Here is an 18,374-nt window from a genome sequence, read left to right as displayed (position 1 = left end):
GTCAATTTGAGAAAGTATGGTCTAGTAGTTTGATAAGAACTAGATAGTTTTGAGTTTTCTGAAGAAGCGCTTATTTTTTATCCAAAGTTTCCTGTTTCTTATTATTCAATACAGACACTATCGTTAACAAACTCAGAGAAAGAACCCCATTCTAAAGGGGACATGTTTAATGAAGTTTCTAGATGAATTTTATAAAGTTGCAAGTTCAGAAGTGATTTTTTTTTCTTATAATGTATTTTCATTTTGTTTTTCAACCAAATATCCTTTAGAATGGTGTTTTTTCTTTGAGTTACTTAACCACAAAGTGTCAACTGTGATAAGAAACAGGAAACTTGAGAGCTTCTTCAGGAAACTCAATTAAAACTATCTAGTTCGTATCAAACTATTAGACCACACCTTTCTCAAATTGACAATATTCCCAGTTCTATAAATGAGTCCAACACTAGTTTTTCAAACAGTGAAATGGATATCTTGAACAAGGGTATGAAGTTCAAGTGGCCAAATTCCAACAAAACTGATGATCTTGTCACCAATATTGCTGAAATTGAATCCAATATCATGAAACTGCTTACTGAAAAGCATAACGATGTCAAATACAAAATAAAAAAGAAGCTCCCCTTTTTGTCTAATGAACTAAAATCCAAGTCAATATCAGGTCTCAAAAAACAAATACATGAAATAAAGAAAAAAAATTTAAAACAATATAATCGTTACAAAAGCGAACAAAGGTTCCTCATCTGTGTTAATAAACAAAGACTTATACATCAAGAAAAATTAAGATTTATTTTCTACTAATACTTATAATATAGTTAAAGATCGTACACTTACAATCCAATGAAGTCTAAAGAACCTGTTGAAAAATTTGTCCTTTCTCTTTCTAGAACACGAATACCAAAAACTCACAATAATGAATCCCAGATTACCAACGGCAAAAGCCCTACCTGAAATACATGAAAAAGAAGTACCAGTGTGCCCTATTATAGACAGCAGAAATAGTCCCACTTATAAATTCTCAAAATATTTACATCATTTTTTAAGTAAACACTTCAAATTTAATAATGAAGCTTATGTTAAGGGACTCCGATTTCTGGAATTCTTGCCAACATTTTCATGGATAATCTAGTAACTAACAGGATAATCAACAAATCAAAGGTAAAAAATTATGGACGAGATTTGTTGACGATACATTCGCCATTCTTGACAAACATCAGAATAGCGATGACATATTAAGGTTCCTCAATGAATTGATAGTAATATCAAGTTCACCAAGGACGATAAAATAAACAATTCTTTGAACTTCTTGGATATAAATTTAACCATAGATAATGATAAATTCATTTTTCAAATTTACAGGAAACCTTCTGCCCCTCCCTTAATAAAAACTATTCTTTGCACCCTCAGTCACACAAACAAGCTACCTTTTTCAGTTTAATTTATCGGGCATTACATGTTCCACTCTCTTCTGTTAATCTAAAGAAAGAATTCAAATAGAATAAAGAATTACCTAAATTTCATGGCTTCAAACCTGATATTATTAATAAGATTGGTAAAATCAAATTAAAAACTGCTACAAAATTAGTTCCAGACAAGTCTAGAAAAACAAATTTTGCCACCTTTACCAACTTGGCTATTTATCACATTACCAACCCATTAAGGAAGCACGACATCAAAATTGCATACCGAATTCATAACACTAATCGGAACTTGTATTTCAATTCCAATGCCATAAACACAACGTAAATTATCTTACGTGGAACAAACTGGGAATGAGTTTGAAAACTCATTATGTTTTTAAATCAACATTTCAATAACAATAATTTAAACTATGTCTCGTAAGTCACTAGTCCGATAATCGAACAAGTTCCCAATCAGCTCACTTTTGATATAAATGAAAATTTTCAACTATAAACTTGCAAACAACCCTTCTACTCCAATAGTAGCTACTTTCGTGCCACCTCCTTACACTATATCCCTGCTGCCAGCTACTAACGCTCTCAAGGTTGCACCTACCCCTCCTCTCTCAACACGCTCTCCACCTTTGCAAGCACCTCCCTACAACACACGTAGCAGTAAGCTAATAACAGCCAGACCTTCAAGAGCAGCCAAGGTGCATAGTCACCTCTCTTCACATAAGGGGTAAGCATTCGTAAGCTTTTCCTTTTAATTGAGTATTTCTCACTCTTCAGCAATAGACATCTTTTATCATATTTTCAGACTTCACCACACGACATTGCGATTTATTCTACATCTAAGGCTTAGTTGAACTCCCTCTTATGGAATACAAGTAGGACAGTTTACGGCTTTAGCTCACCACCTGAAAGAAAGATGGACAAATTTCCATACATTCACGCCCTTTCAGGCAGAATTCAACTCGACTTTAGAAATGTTTGTTTTTCAACCAACTATTCTGTGAATCCCTTTTACCTGAACCTCGTTTTTCGACAATCCGTAATGAGACTTTAACCATTGATTTTATTTATATTTTATGGCCTTCATTCGACCACTCTAGCCAATTTTATACAAAGAATTTTTTAGTTTGCTGTCAGCCCAGTACTTCATTCTCACTGATCTTATCCTTCTTTCTTCATTGGAAATCACCCTTCCTAATGTCTGTCGATTCTGATTTGCAGTCTGGTTTGTTTGCGAGTTCGATTTTGTCAGTTTTGTTTCTTAGGTCTTCCACTGTAATTTGTAGTTCATATCTTCCTTGATTTCTGTAATCCACTTAATGTTGCACTTACTATTCCATAATTTTTACTATTTTCCTGATGATCCTGTTCTCTGGTGTCCTGATTAGATGTCCAAAATATGAAATGTGTTTCTTCCTGATTGAGCTCATTACTGGTTCTATTTCCTTGTAGACTGTTTCATTAGAAGTTACTCTCCAGTGTCCATCTTTTTGGTATGATTTGTTGATGCATGTTCTAATGATTCTTCTCTCTATCTTGAGTATTTTGTCTATTTGTGCAGTTGTTTTGAAGATGGTTTTGCTTGCGTATGTTATTTCTGGTTGAATGACTGTTTTGTAATGTTTTAATTTTGTTGCTATTGACAGGCCTTTTTTGTTGTAGGTATTCTTGGTGACATTGTGCTCTGGTCAGTTTATTCTGTTATGCCATGCTGGCTTTTCATTGAGGTTATATGTTATGATTTCTCCCAGATTTTTAAATTTATCTACAATTTTGATTTCTTGGTTTCCTATGGCAATTCTGTTTATGAGTGGTGGGTCAGTAAACATGATTACTGTCTTTTCAAAAGATATTCCAAGACCAATTTTCTGTGCTATTTTCTGTAGTGATATGACTTGTCTGGTTTCCTGAATATTTTTGGACAAGAGAGCAAGGTCATCGGCAAAACCTAGGCAATTTAAACTTACGTTGTCTTTGGGTCTCCCAATTCGGATGTTCTTTGGGTTACTCTTGTACCATTCCCTCATTATATATTCAAAGGCACAGTTGAACAGCAGTGGTGACAAGCAATCTCCTTGTCTTAAGCCTGTTTTTATGATGAATGGCTCAGAATTCCCCTCTGAACTTTACTTTTGATTTAGTGTTGGTTAAAGTGAGTTCAATCAATTTGATTAATTTTGGATGGAGCCCGAAATTTCTGAATATTTTCAACATTGAAGGTCTATGAATACAGTCGTAAGCTTTTTTAAAGTCCACGAAGGTTATTGCAAGAGGTTTGTTTTGCTTCTTGTAATATGCTATGGCTAACTTTAAAGTGATTTGTTTTGCACAGCTTCTCCAAGGTCTGAAGCCTCCTTGGTATTCACCTAATTCTTTCTCTGGTTGCTCTCTGATCCTCCTGTATAGGATTCTGGAGAAAATCTTGTATGTGCAGTCTAAGAGAGAGATACCTCTGTAATTATCTGGACTGCTTTTATCTCCTTTTTTGTGGAGTGGGTGGATTATGGCTGTGGTCCAATGTTCGGGGAACTTTTCTGTTATCCAGATTTTTGTTAGGGCCACGTGTAAGGATGTTCAAACTATCGCTGGCATATTTCCACATTTCTGCAAAAACTTGGTCTTCGCCTTATTTTTCAACTCTGAGTGCTGTTTCCACCTCTTGGATTGTTGGGGGATTTATGAGTTCAGGCAGGGTTTTGATGGGCATCTGTATTAATTGCTAAAAGCTCCTGGAGTTCTTCACAATTCAAAAGTTTAATGAATGCTTTTGCCATGATTTCAGCATTTTCCTTGTCATTGTGTCGTTTTTCCATCCTTACTTTTCAGCATTAATGTGGGAGGGGCAAATTTTTGTACTTCTCTTCCAAACATTTTGTAAAAGTCTCGAATTGGTTTTGTGGTAGTTTTCTTCTACTGAGTTGATTAGAACTTTCTGTGATTGTCTCTTGGTTTGCCTGATAATTTGTGTGAACTTTTTCCTGATATTTTTGAGGTTGGTTGCACATTCTTCAGCTTTGTTTGTTTGCAATTTTAACCATGCCCGATGTCTTTCTTCATTAATTTTGTCACATTCTGAGGTCCACCAGGCATGTCTTTTACGTGTGTTCAATGGGGCTAAATTTTCAGCTTGTTGCCTGAGAATTGGAACCAGTTCTAAGTTCTGTCATTTTTATGTTCTGTGTGACTTCTCTATCATTCCTAATTAACTGGTGTGGATCAAAGTTCCTCTTTCATTTATTGCCCTTTGGTTTCTTTTTTAGTGGTGTGAACTTAATTTTGATTTTGACTATGTAATGATCTAAACCTATATCTACTCCTCTTAATACTTTAACATTGTAGATTTCTCTGTGGAAGGTTTTGTACATAAATAGGAGATCCAGCTGCCATTCCCCTTTTCTCCAATCAGGATGTTTCCAAGTTTGTTGGGCCTCCTTTTGAAGTAGGTGGACTTTGAGATTAGTTTGTGTTCTCTGCAGAGTTCAACAAGTCTTTGACCATTCTTATTTGTATGTTTATGTGGAGCCCATTTCCCAATGATCTCTGTACTTTTCTCTTCCGAGTTGGGCATTGAAGTCCCTTAACAGGATCTTAACGTTGTTAATATTTATTTGGTTTACAGTTTGGTCAAGGAGATCCCAAAACTTTTCCACTTCTTTCCTAGTCTTTGTTAGAAAATTCTTTCCATTAGTAGAGGCATGGGCATTTATGATGGTATAAATTTTGTTGGATGCTTTTAAACTCAAAGTTTAAATTCTAGGCGAGATGGCTTGAAAATCGATTATCGAATCTATTATTTTCACATTGACTATAAACCCAGTTCCAAATTGGGGGCATTGTTTCATAACCCTTAGTCCAGGTTTCCCATTGTAAATTCTGTAGCCCTGAGATTCGAATGGTTCTCCTGTAGTATTTCTCATCTCCTGAAGTCGTGCTACTAAAATTTTCTGTTTTATCTAATTCGTCCGTAAAGTTCTTTAGTTTTCCTGCTTTAAGTAGAGAATTACAGTCTTACTAATAAAAAGTCCTTATACAGTTGTTTAACTCTTGTTTAGTTATACGGTGAATAAACCCTGTATAAGCATTTTACATTTTTCTTACTAATAAACGAGGTATACGCATTGTATTACTATACAGCACGCATACACTCGTTCCAAGGCGTAGGAATCTCTTCCTGCAGTTCACCGACGTATTTCGCACGTTCACCGCCTTTATAATCGCTTCTGCTGGTTATCTACAAGCAAAACTTTCCAGAAAGTAGCACAGTAGCACGGCATATTGAAAAGGCAGTGGCAACACTAAGTGAGACAGCTGGAAATTGGTTTATACTGATAACATTTCTTCAGCTTGCTTGTGTAATGAACGCCAAAAAAAAGAAATGGAAAAGCTTAAGAAAAGATCAATAGCTCCTAACTGGGATAGTATGGAAAACGTAAGCAATTGTAACTGAATCGGCGAGTTGAAAAGGGTAGGCCTACACATTCCAAAATCCTTACTGGTACTTTTCAAGAGAAAGGAAAACCTGTTTTGTAGCTAAACGAAAGGTTTGATCAAAAAAGTTTCTATTAGGCATTTATACATCATATTTCTGCGTATTCAACTACAAAGTATGGAAATCATAATACGTACAGCTTTCAAGTTATACCATTTTTTATTTCAAGGAGTATGTCCCTTTTTATACTCAAATTTGAGAAAGATCTAAGATCTTTGTACTCGCAATTTCAAAAGTCTATTAAGCAGTAACACATTACACAAAAATACGCCCAACCATCATTTCTTTAATAGTTATTCATTGTCATTCCGTCTCTGAAGTGTTTTACTTTACAAAGATGTCTAGCCTCCATAACCTCTGAATGGTGTATTATATGTCTTCTATGTTTAACACTTTGAAGACGATGTCACCCCATATGGGGTGACGGACCCTCAAACAAAATATAGTATGTCACCCCTCATGGGGTGACACGTTAATGTGTCCAGGCCTCTCGACTTTAGGCTGTCACGCGAAACTAGCGCTACCATTCGCTGTTGTATTGCACTGCTTGTTCACGTAAGGTGTTCATAGAGTGCAGCGCAGTCCCCATTCCTTTCTCGGCACGTTGTGCCCTGCGCAACAGACAGTGGAATTTCTCTGACATTTGTCACCCCGAATGTGGTGACATACGCAACAATCAGAATTCAATTACTAATAGCAAGGAAAATAATGTGGATTGGAGTCTATTATTGCTTTATTCTTACATACTGGTTGAGCACTCAGATGAAATTGTAAACCGGGGCTACATGTGAATAAAAAAATGTTTCTGCAAACCTGAGAATGTTCCCCAGTGATTTTCACTGGCTGGTGACTTGGTTGAATCATCGCATGATGCAGCACCGGAATCTTTGCTAGTGTCCTCACTACTCAAAACTACTGTCGAATTCCGACTCTGAAAAGGTAGCATCACATTGCAAATCCTAAATGTCAACATCTCTTGATTCAACATTCGAACCCTTTTCAAGTTGTTCTATCTCTCTATCGGTAATCATGGCTTACTCAACACAGAAACACATAACATGAATTAAATTCTTGTCACAAAACTGTAAATTACAAGGAACTCGTTGAATGGCGCGTAAATCAACAGCTCACAACACACAGCACAGTGTTCCACAACAACAAAGTTAAAAAGGCCGTCACCCCTTTCTCTGTTGCAGAGTTGAGCTAATAACCATATTTCACCCCAATGGGGGGACACAAAAATAGTAACTTTGAACATAAATTATGTCTCTGATTATCATCTACGAATGAAATTACGAACATCCGTAGCCTACAACAACCTGAAAAATGTATATCTCATTTCAGCAGTTTACCACGAAAAAGGCAAATGTACACGTCGACGCTAAAGTGTTAAAATATTGTGAAGATCATCAACGTTATCGTCCATTCTTTCAATGTGTGTTCAATGTTAAATGGATAAGTCAAATATTTCACCACTATTATATTACTGTAGGCAATAAATACCACGAAAAACTGCTCACTCATTTCTTTTTCCGCTACTCGCTGCTATACAACGCTTATACAAGGGCCCTGGTCTGTATAAGCAATTCAATGAATTACTATAACAGATGTATACACAGGAGGCTTATAAATGGTTTATTAGTAATGAATTTCACATAAACTGTGTATAAACCTTGTATAAAAGTTATACACCGTTTATTAGTAAGGCGGTTAATATTATAATTTGCAATGTAGTTGACCTGATCTTGTTTGAGCCTCTTATGTGCTGGCATAGGAATGGGCGATTGCCAACGCTCCGACTCTGATGTCTTCAAGGTGGCTACCCACCGAATCCGACGTAGCCTCCTGCTTTCTTGGACAGGAAGGCGGAATTTTTTTCCTGAAAGACCTTTCCATGGTTGACTTTCGAAGGTAGTTAACCTTGGATGGAGCAAGCTCCGATTTACAACTACGGTTGTTAACCGCAGAGGGACAACCCCAGATGTTCAGGGTTGGCATTTCCTCCTAACCCAATGAGGTATGGTTTTCCCGCCAATACTCGGGTGGCTGATTGCAGTGGTTTCCCACTGGGCGATGGGGTCGCCACGTCCCTACGCCATTTTATTTATACTTCATTTAATCTCATGTTTTTAAAAGGATTGAAGAACATAGCTATGAACTAGTTATATTAAGATTTGAATGGCTTTGATTACTTCACACATGATCATATTATAATTTTGAAGTCATTTCATATTACTCTCCTTTTATATGGCATATGCAATTCTAATCATTCACTTTGAAACCAGGTTAAGGCCCCTGGTCTAACTTTGGGGTTATGTTTTTCTGGTTGATGAAACTCAGTAGGTTTAAGCGAAACATGTCCCAATTTTTAACATCTGTATAATGTTTGTATCCTAAATTTAAGGATTGTTAAGTACTGGAAAGGTGGTATAATTCATTTCTTCATAAACTGATCTCTTATACAGTTTATAATGAGGTTTATAACTTGTAATGTATAGCAACTTGTAAAATAATAATAATAATAATAATAATAATAATAATAATAAACGGGGAATAAATTTAAATTTTAGCATATTAATGTTTAAAAGAAGTAAGTATAAATAACCACCTAATCGATACTTTATTAATGCCTCGGCAAAATAGAATAAAATTAAAACTTACAGGACATGTTTCGACCACTTAGTGGTCCTCTTCAGCTGTATAAATAAAGAACTGAAAAGAAAAACATTATGACAATAAGCACAAATAAAAGTTCTTTGGAGACTCCTTTGATAAAAATGGAGGTCATGAGAATAGGTCATCTTGCCTCTCATTCTTGTTTGGAAAAGATGTTTATTCAGCGCTGTCTAGAGGGTCTGTCTTTGAGCGCGACCTGGTGAAGTAACGATGTGATACAGTTTGACAGTTCATGGAAAGCTCCGGAGAGAAGGGAAGTAGAGTTTTATCGTCATCTAAAATAACATGTGAAAGAATAATGTCCATCTATTGTGGAATCAGTTGAATTGCATCGTAATACGTGAACACTGAATAGTTCCGTGGTTCAACTTCACGTCCATAGCAGCGGAGCATGGAACGGTTCGGTGACTGCGCCAACTGGTTCAAGAAGTAATTAAATTTACATTACTGCATAAAAAGCTAACTAAATCAACCACAATTATCTTACATATTTAAAAAATTCTGCCCTCTTCTCCCTACTTAACTTCTGAACAACATTGTAACCTTTTTGCATTGGTGCTTAATGAATCCACAGGAAACTACTCTGACAAATGTCTGGAATGTGGGTTAGGATATTTTAAAACCTACAACCCGTTTTCCAGTCAGTGACCAGGTCAGGGATGGAATGAAGCCCCCATCTTGCAGCAAGGATAGGGATTGTGCTGGCTGCCAAGGCCTGTCTCACTCCTCTGGGGCAATGATTAATGACTGACAGATGAAAGGAAATGATAGTGGAGCGGGTTCCTGGAATGAAAGATGGCAGGGAAAAACCTGTCCCGCCTCCGCTTTGTCCACCACAAATCTAACATGCAGTGACCGGGATATGAACCACGGAACCCAGCGGTGAGAGGCCGATGCGCTGCCGCCTGAGCCACGGAGGCTTGAGTTAGGATATTATCTGTTAGTAAATTCTTTGAATTTAGTGTCTTTTGCCATGAGATTTTTTTAGGTTATTATTTATCATTAAAAATAAATCTTAAGATATTCTTTAATTCAATTCCATATTTTTATTTCATCAAAATCATTAACATGCATTTACTCTGATACATGAAAATACATTATAGCATGAAGCAACATTCCTCTCCCCTCTCCAATGAACGGAGTTATTACCTACAACAGTCCCCTACTTCCCCTTCCCTCTCCATGGAACAGATTTCATAGCCTACAAAATTTTCCTTTCATCCCCATTTACCTCCCTACCTACCAGGACTGAGCAAGGACACTGACCAAAGTCCAGACAATTGCTGAAGGTAACGGATGATTGATTAGCAGCTTAGATAACAAACATTTTCCAATATTTAAAAATTAAGAGGTTTCCTCCTATTCAATACAAAGATATTTATTAATGTGAAAGAATCACATATCGTTCAAATGAGGTACTAGTTTCAGCACCAGATATGTGCCATCATCAGCCACAAAGTCAAATCTGGCAAACACAATAAAACCCTAAAACAACTTTATACACACTATAACATCTGCATGGATGAATATGAAATATGACTTTAAAACAACTTTAAAAACACACTGTAACATTTGCACAGATGAATATAAAATAAAATATGGTAGATGAAGTTGCATTCCATTTTAAAATCCGTTAAAATGATGACTCCGTTGTTGTATACCCATGGCGGTTTGTCCAGCTTATATATAACTTTAGTTTTCTAAAACTGTTAAATTATGCTGTGAGGTTTATTGTCATATGAAGTTGACACTGTGTTTTCTGTAGTTTGGTTCCGGAAAATAAACGTAAACATGAACTTGGTAAGATCCAAAGAATTAATTCCCACTTCAATATGGGTTGAGGAACCTTGAGCAGCCTGAGTGATCGGCAGACAGAGCTGGACTGATGGATGCAATTATTTAAATAAATTAATTTTTAAATATTGTAATCCCACTTCAATACGGATCATGAAATTTCTAAATATTAAAGAAACATTTTCGTAAATTAATAAGGTGACAGTTGAGGACTACAATCATTATCTGTTAATACTTGTTCATAATACTGCCAACTCTCAACCAATGACACGTTTACAAAAACTAAACGACACTACATACTGCACCTCTGCAAGAATAGTGACAACTCAAACATGAAAGTTTTTGAGAAAACTACGTTTTAAGTTTAAAACAGCATATGAAATCAAGGTTTAATATTTTATCAGACTATTTCTACATGATAAAATTTAGCACATATTAAATCACATTTTCAATGAAATAAATCGCAAGTAACAAGTGTCAATATTCTTGACTGACAATGTACAGTATGCGGAATTGGTATAAGGGTATTTGTGATTTTTTGCAAGAAAAAAAGGAGTTACACTTTTAACATATGTAAATAACAATAACAATAACCCATTGCAAATGATTAATCAAACATGAATAAATAACTGAATTTACTAAATTAATTTAAATTAAAATAAATTAATAAAAATAATTAACCGAAATGCCGTAGTATGAGCGCCGAGTTCACCAGAATAGATCCCTCAAATTTTGATAGAGCACGATAAATCTTTCTCTCCCAGGGCATGTACATAATGCTGTGTACTGGTACATTTGTTTCAGGCCTTGCCTAACCTTCTGAAAACGACTAAATAAGTAGGAACTGCACCTAGGTTCATCAATAACTCCACTGATTCTAAAATAACTGACTGTATTCTGAATAACATACAAGCATGAGCATATCATCACACAAAAATATACATAAAATACACTCACAAACTACCGCTGGAAGACTTCATAGATACAACAATGAAACAGTGGGGGAAAAAAGCGAGGATCAAGCTACCATTTGTAGTCAGACCGTTGAACAAAGCACGTATGTAGATAAGTATCCTTCACTGTCTGTATCAATGCAACTTGCAGATTCTCATAATTGGCACTTATTAATCACACAGACACTGTATCTTTAAAATACTGTGTTCACTGACTAACACTTGGTTTAAAGATACATTCACTTGAGCAACAAACACTTGTTCTAAAACGTAAATTCTGGAAAGTCTGAGATATAGCACCCCACAGCTTTCACCAACATATAATACCAAGCTGCCACAAGTGATATAATACCCAGTGTCTAGGCACTCCACAGTTGTAGGTCAGTCACGTTCCACCAAAGTTTGAAGTCCAGTCCAGTATCGTATCGTCTCCTCGCCGTATGATCACAAACCTATATAGACCTCAGCTTCCTCCTTCCCTCACATGATACATCAAGATTGATTCTGGCCAGCCAATCACGAATAGATACTCTTGTCAAGACCATGCCCCTGAACCTCTCCCGGATCCCATGACAATAACATCAACAGAGTCTGGAGTGTTTCACAGGAGTCTTCGTAACTTAACAAGGCCACCTCATCAGACTCTGCGCTATACACGACTCCGAGTTGAAAATAACACTGTTTTCCTATCAGTTTGTACAAAACAAATTACTCATTTCACACATGGAGACCTTCCAGTTTAAAATATTAATAACAAAATATACAACTGAAATACTGATGATAATAATAAATCAAGTAAATAATGGCAATAATATCTCTTACTTCTGAACACAGTGAGAGGGTGTGATATATGTACTATCACACACTTATGGTAGTTTAGACCAAAAGTGATTATTTTTGCACATGGTGCATGTCATAACGGTATAATTTTTCCTTCCGCAGCCCAGAGTTTATAACATTATAAGGAAGCTAAAATAATGCAAATCTTACTTGGAATACCCTGCAGAGGAGAGGTGTTCATTGCGATGTCTAGGAAGCCACCATCCCGCCCCCAGAAGTACATTTACTTTTATAACCTAATAAGAGCAGCAGCCGCCATCGGCCATGGCTAGATAACTACTTGCGTTCGCATTGGTCAACGTGAACGGAATGTGAAGTCATTGCCATCAATGCTGATAGATACATTGTGTTACCAACCGCAGCTGAATAAAAGCACAAAGAAAAAACACCATGTAAAGGAAACAATGTGAAATACACAACAGCAGTAATTTAATTTAATACTTACGTTAATGTAGAGGCGGATACAGGGCTGCAGTAGCTTTGAGGAATTTTGCCTATCGTCTTTCTTCACAAAACTAGGTGCCTAAGGCCGCTTTGCGGCTTCTAACCGTCAAGACCAATGGTCTGGTCCATGGCAAGAATCCTAACCGTCCAGACCAATCGTGTTTCCTCACGAAACTACGTGCCTAAGGCCGCTTCGTGGCTTCTAACCATCCAGACCAATGGTCTTGTCCACGGCAAGAAACCTAACTGTCTAGACCAATCGTCTTGTCCACGGCAAGAATCCTAAACAACAATCACCACCAGTAACAGTAACAATAAGTACCACTCATTAGTTCCCAAGTGCAGAGGTTGGCAGCCCTGATCGCCTCTCGACAACATTCTACCCGAGCATGTAAACAAACTACAGTCGTACAGCGCGCAGCTAAATGTAGCGAGTGCTGGGCTGCGGAAGGTAAAATTATGTCAACAAAACAATGATTTTTTAGCTGTGCTTTATTCTTGCAGGGGTGTTATATATGTGCATGATTTAAATTGATTTGATAGAATCTGAGGATCTTCTTGTAGAACAAAACATGTTATTCTTTATTTAATAGCGTGTGTTTTATTTTACAGGTTCATTATAGTGTTATACGTGTTAGTGTTTTCGACAGACTAGATATTCTTACATTAAGTCGACACTGGAAAACATAGCTTTCTTCTCAACAAAGTTCCACTGACTGGACAAGATTTAAACAGGATGAAACACTTTAAATTGCAATTTAAAAAAAAAAAGGAAAGATACAAACTAAACATTACAACATAAAATATCACTTTAAAGTACAAAATAGATGTCCATTACCTTTAGTAAATGCTACAACAGATGGGGTTGTTCTGGAACCTTCTGCATTCTCTATGACTTTAGCCTGCTTGCCCTCCATGACAGCAACACACGAGTTGGTGGTTCCCAAGTCAATTCCAATAACGGCACCTTTAACACCTTCTGATCTGATTGAAATAAAATAAAAAGACTATGCATAACTGACAGCTACCATTCATACAAATACATAAGCTAATTGAAATATAAAATGCTCTATTCAAACTCCCTTGTAGCTTTGAACAATACAGATAAATTGCTGCCATATACTGACCAACATGTCATTGGTTACTTTAAGATATATTCTGAATACTGCAGTCATGATAAAATCAAAATGCAGGAAGTACTGGTACAGAAATACTACTGTAATGTGCTATCTTTTCCTCAACATTTTCCACCTCTTACTACAAATCATCTCAGCATTAGGTCCATTGGTAATTTTCTGAAATATATATATATAAAATAAAGGGTTTTGTCTGTACATTGCTCAGAATTTTAAAAGGATGGTATTTCTGTATCGGTCGTACAGTACAAGGAAATGCACTTTTTAATTTTCCGTAATTTCTGTCCTACGTATGTCCACGTATCACGAGAAAACGGCTGAAGAGAATTAAATGAAAATTGGTATGCAAAGTCGGGGAATATGTCCCTACAGTCTAAGCCATAAGTAATTTTATTCACACTGAGAGAAATGGTAGTTTACGGGAAGGCCTAAAATTTAATTCTCAAATATTTATGTTGTTAATGGTTGTATCGATAAATACTACATATAGTTATACAGTAATAAATTTACTATCATTTATGTCTTGTACATTATTACTGTACCGGCTATGATCTCAGATATATTCACGAATTTGTTTTGTTACCCTCTGCCTGGTCTTTCAACGCTGGAAAAATGGGCTTTCAAAACTGACATGCAAAGCGGAAGTGAAATCCTGGAAGGTACTCTGCGCATGATCGCTGTTCTTGTATAATGACACACAAGAAAACTATTAGATGAAACGCGTCAAAAGTGCTTTTGAATACGACCTCCTGATGGATGAAATTATAGGCCTCAGTTCACAATTGCAAGCTGATATATTCAAAGAGATATTGGATTAGATAAACACGTATGCTAAACAAAAAATCCAGCAGAACACACCACTAAAGAAGAGAAGTTTGTGGGCCGGGCTGAGTGGCTCGGACTTTTTAAGGTGCTGGCCTTCTGACCCCAACTTGGCAGGTTCGATCCTGGCTCAGTGACTTGTGGAAAGCATATGGAATTGATGGAATAACATGGTTTCTGAACCAATGAAAGTCAGAAAAAGTACTACTTTTAGTACGATTTCATGAATTCCTACAAACCTGCCATTCCTAAAGTCCCAAGTAAAATTGCATAGGGTCTTCAGTTAATTTTTTTTACATATTACTCTAAGTCGCACCAACACAGATAGGTCTTATGGCGACGATGGGATAGGAAAGGGCTAGGAGTGGGAAGGAAGCGACCATGGCCTTAAGGTACAGCCTCAGCATACGCCGGGTGTGAGAATGGGAAACTACGGAAATCCACCTTCAGGGCTGCTGACAGTGGAGGTCGAAACCACTATCTCCCGAATTAAAGTTCACATCTACGCAACCCTAATCACAAGGCCAACTCTCTTAGTGATCTACAGTTAAACAAGATGAAATTTTAAATAAAATGTGTGCCCTTATTAACAGTATGACCTGCAAAGGGGGGAAAGGTTAACCATGTGTTCCAGAAAGCCAAGCATCCAATCTCAAGTTTAGAATTTCGATAAGTATATTTTAACCCACCGACTGAACCAAGATTCACTTGAGAATTTGTTTTTCCAGATCCGTTTGAGAATTGTACGATCAGCCTACCCCGCTAAATGCTCTTCACGACCTTCCGATTATCATCAGAAATAATGCTGGTAAAATAAGGGACAGAACACGCGAACAGAAACCAGTAATGAATATGATCACAAATGCTACAGAAGTGCAGAGTAACGTACCCTGAGGTAGATTCCCTTCTGTTGAAAGCTATTTTGAAGGCAGTACATACGCTGTTCCAACATTTGCCGGTGAAACTGACACAAATGGACACGAAGTTTGTATTGCATTGCAGGATGGATGTTTGTTTTGAATTTTCAATAGCACTGAAGTTTTATACTGTGGCGAATGGTTTGGTTTTAAGTATATCAAAGAAGGTATATTCGTTCCTGCACAGTGAGATTCCAAGCTCTAAGAATAAAACAGCATAAATTCTTTTCTAGAAAACCGAATCTTAGAAAATAATTTTCTTATCAAAGAAGTCTCCAGGAGCTGTAAATTTCATTACCACAACTATTAATATACGTGCCCCAGGAATGTATTTAAATCAAATCGCCCTGTTTGTATGAGCTGTAACAAGAGTTGTTTTCTCGTAATTTGAGTTCAGTCTGACTTATTCTTAAATGCAGTAGATGACTCGGCCCTATGGTCTTATCACGTGCTTAACCAAACTACAGTCCACTACCAGAGTAATCATCGCTGTTTAGTAATACAACATGTGTGCTACAGCATTCAATTCGTCACCCAACATTTTGGTCCATTTCCGGGCCCGATATTACACGGTAAAAGTGAAATGCGTGTGAAATATCCGCAGGATTGGAAACATACAATGCAACGTGGGACTCTTCAGTTTACAAGGTCAGATTCCCTTTAATTACCTTTTCCTTGCATTATTTACATTTGTGTGAGCCAGTGCTTTACGATGGACGAGAACGAAATCGCAAAGCTGATCAAGCAACGGGGTTATCTGAAAGGTAGAATCACAAAAATCAAAACTTTCGTCGAAAAGTACGACACTACTCAAAACCTAGCAGACATTAGGGTTAGATATGATGCACTTATTGATTTAGAAAGCAAATACGATTTAGTTCAATCGCAGCTTGAGGTGGAGGATAGTAAAAGAGATCATGGGGTAGATAGAGATGAAGTAGATGACATTGTGTACAGTTTGAAGGCAAAAATGCAGGTATTATTGTCGCCAGATCAACACGAAAATGCCGGTAGTACCAGAAGTAACACTTCCAATTCGTCGCATGAAAATATCAACATCAAATTACCCGCGATTAAACTACCCATGTTTAGTGGTAACTATGAAGATTGGATGTCGTTTGAAGATAATTTCAAACTATTGGTGCATGAAAATTCCAGTCTAGCAACCATTCAGAAATTTCACTACTTACTAGGAGCAGTTCAAGGTTCAGCTAAAGCATTAATTCAGAACCTTCCAACTACTGAAACAAACTATACGGTAGCTTGGAACCTATTATGTGATCGGTTTCAAAACAAGAGACTAATAGCAGCAAAGCATGTTAGAGAAATCTTAAACATTGCAACAGTGGAGAATGAAACCGCTGAAGACCTCAGGCAGTTCATCGGCACATTCTCAAGCAACTTAAAAGCACTTAAAGCATTGAAATTAGATACTCCTCTCGAAGAAGTAATATTATCACAACATATTGTTGATCATCTTGATTATGACACCAGGAGGGTCTGGGAACTAGAAGCAAACGCCAACAAAAATTCCCCCCTCAAACAATTAACATCTTACATTGAACATCGCTGCCAAGTCCTTGAAAGCATGCAAACATCTGTGAGTGAAGTCAAGGTGCGCGGTAGTAAAGAAAGCTCACACAAGAAAAAACCGTCTTATACATATGTTGCATGCATTAATAATCAGTGCTCTTATTGTAAACAAGGTCATACACCAGGACTTTTTGCATGTGAAGCATTTCTCAAGTTAACAGTGTCAAATCGCATTCAATATGCCCATGACAACAAACTCTGTTTAAACTGTCTTAGAGCATCACATAAAACGTCAGAGTGTACATCCAGTCACTGTCGCAAATGCAACAAGGCCCACAACACATTACTACATCTTGAAAATCACAAGTCTAGTACAACTAACGAAACTACTTCTAACAACAAGGTGGTATTTGCCAGCGTTCACACAACCACCAAGAATGAACATCCATGTACTCGAAACAAACCATATGTGTTGTTATCCACAGTTATTGTCAAAATCAAGGATCACAGTGGTAAATTTCGCAAGGTTCGAGGACTCTTGGACAGCGGCAGTCAGACTCATCTCATTACTACAGACACTGTCAGCAGACTAAATTTAAAATGTAAAGAAGACACCACTTCTATTGTAGGCATTAACAATTCTTCATCAACTCTGAAACACAGTGTGGGTATTCACCTCCAGTCCACAACATCAGATTTTAACACTAACATAAATTGTTTAGTGGTTCCTGCCATCACAGGAGAAATGCCTTCCATGGAGTTAAGACTACAAATCGTGGAACCTACCTAATGACATCACACTAGCAGATCGTAAATTCTACAGTCCAGGCAAGGTAGATTTAATCATTGGTGCAGAGATGTTCTTTAACATTTTAAAGACAGATGGGAAAAAACGTGCAGGTGATTACCCGGTATTGCAGGACACTCATCTGGGTTGGATAATTTCTGGTAAATGCCCTCAGTCAAACAGCCATCCTGCATGCAACACAGTCACTTCTCTCTTTGTCAAAAAGGAAGATCAACTCGACACGCAACTTCGTAAATTTTGGGAAATAGAAGAATTGCACACTAAACCTAAAACTTAGGATGAACAACAGTGTTTACAGCACTTCAAGGAAAACACCACACGCACTCCTGAAGGAAGATTCGTTGTCAGGTTACCTCGTAAAGAAACTCGATCACACTTGGGCAATTCTTGTGATATGGCAACACAACGATTTCAACAACTGGAAGCAAAATTCAAGAAAAATCCAGTATTACATGAACAGTATGCAAACTTCATGTCCGAGTATGAATAGTTATCTCGCATGAGGGAAGTAGGCCTACATGCAACAAATGATTCTGAACATTATTACTTGCCA

The 18,374-nt window shown here is 37.0% G+C and overlaps 1 protein-coding gene across 1 annotated transcript in view; it reads right to left on the bottom strand.

The window, feature by feature from the left end:
* The window catches only part of Hsc70-5 (Heat shock protein 70 cognate 5), a 177,274-nt gene that overhangs the window by 139,143 nt on the left and 19,757 nt on the right, over positions 1 to 18,374 (bottom strand). Inside the window, exon 3 of the mRNA XM_067135526.2 lies at positions 13,444 to 13,589. Within this exon, the coding sequence (XP_066991627.2) occupies positions 13,444 to 13,589 (146 nt within the window). The remainder of the gene's footprint in view (positions 1 to 13,443; positions 13,590 to 18,374) is intronic.

The sequence above is a fragment of the Anabrus simplex genome, chromosome 1 (assembly GCF_040414725.1).
Source record: "Anabrus simplex isolate iqAnaSimp1 chromosome 1, ASM4041472v1, whole genome shotgun sequence".
Classification (NCBI taxonomy): Eukaryota; Metazoa; Arthropoda; class Insecta; order Orthoptera; family Tettigoniidae; genus Anabrus; species Anabrus simplex.
The sequence above is the reverse complement of the archived record's forward strand: the minus strand, read 5'-3'. Positions and strand labels throughout refer to the sequence as shown.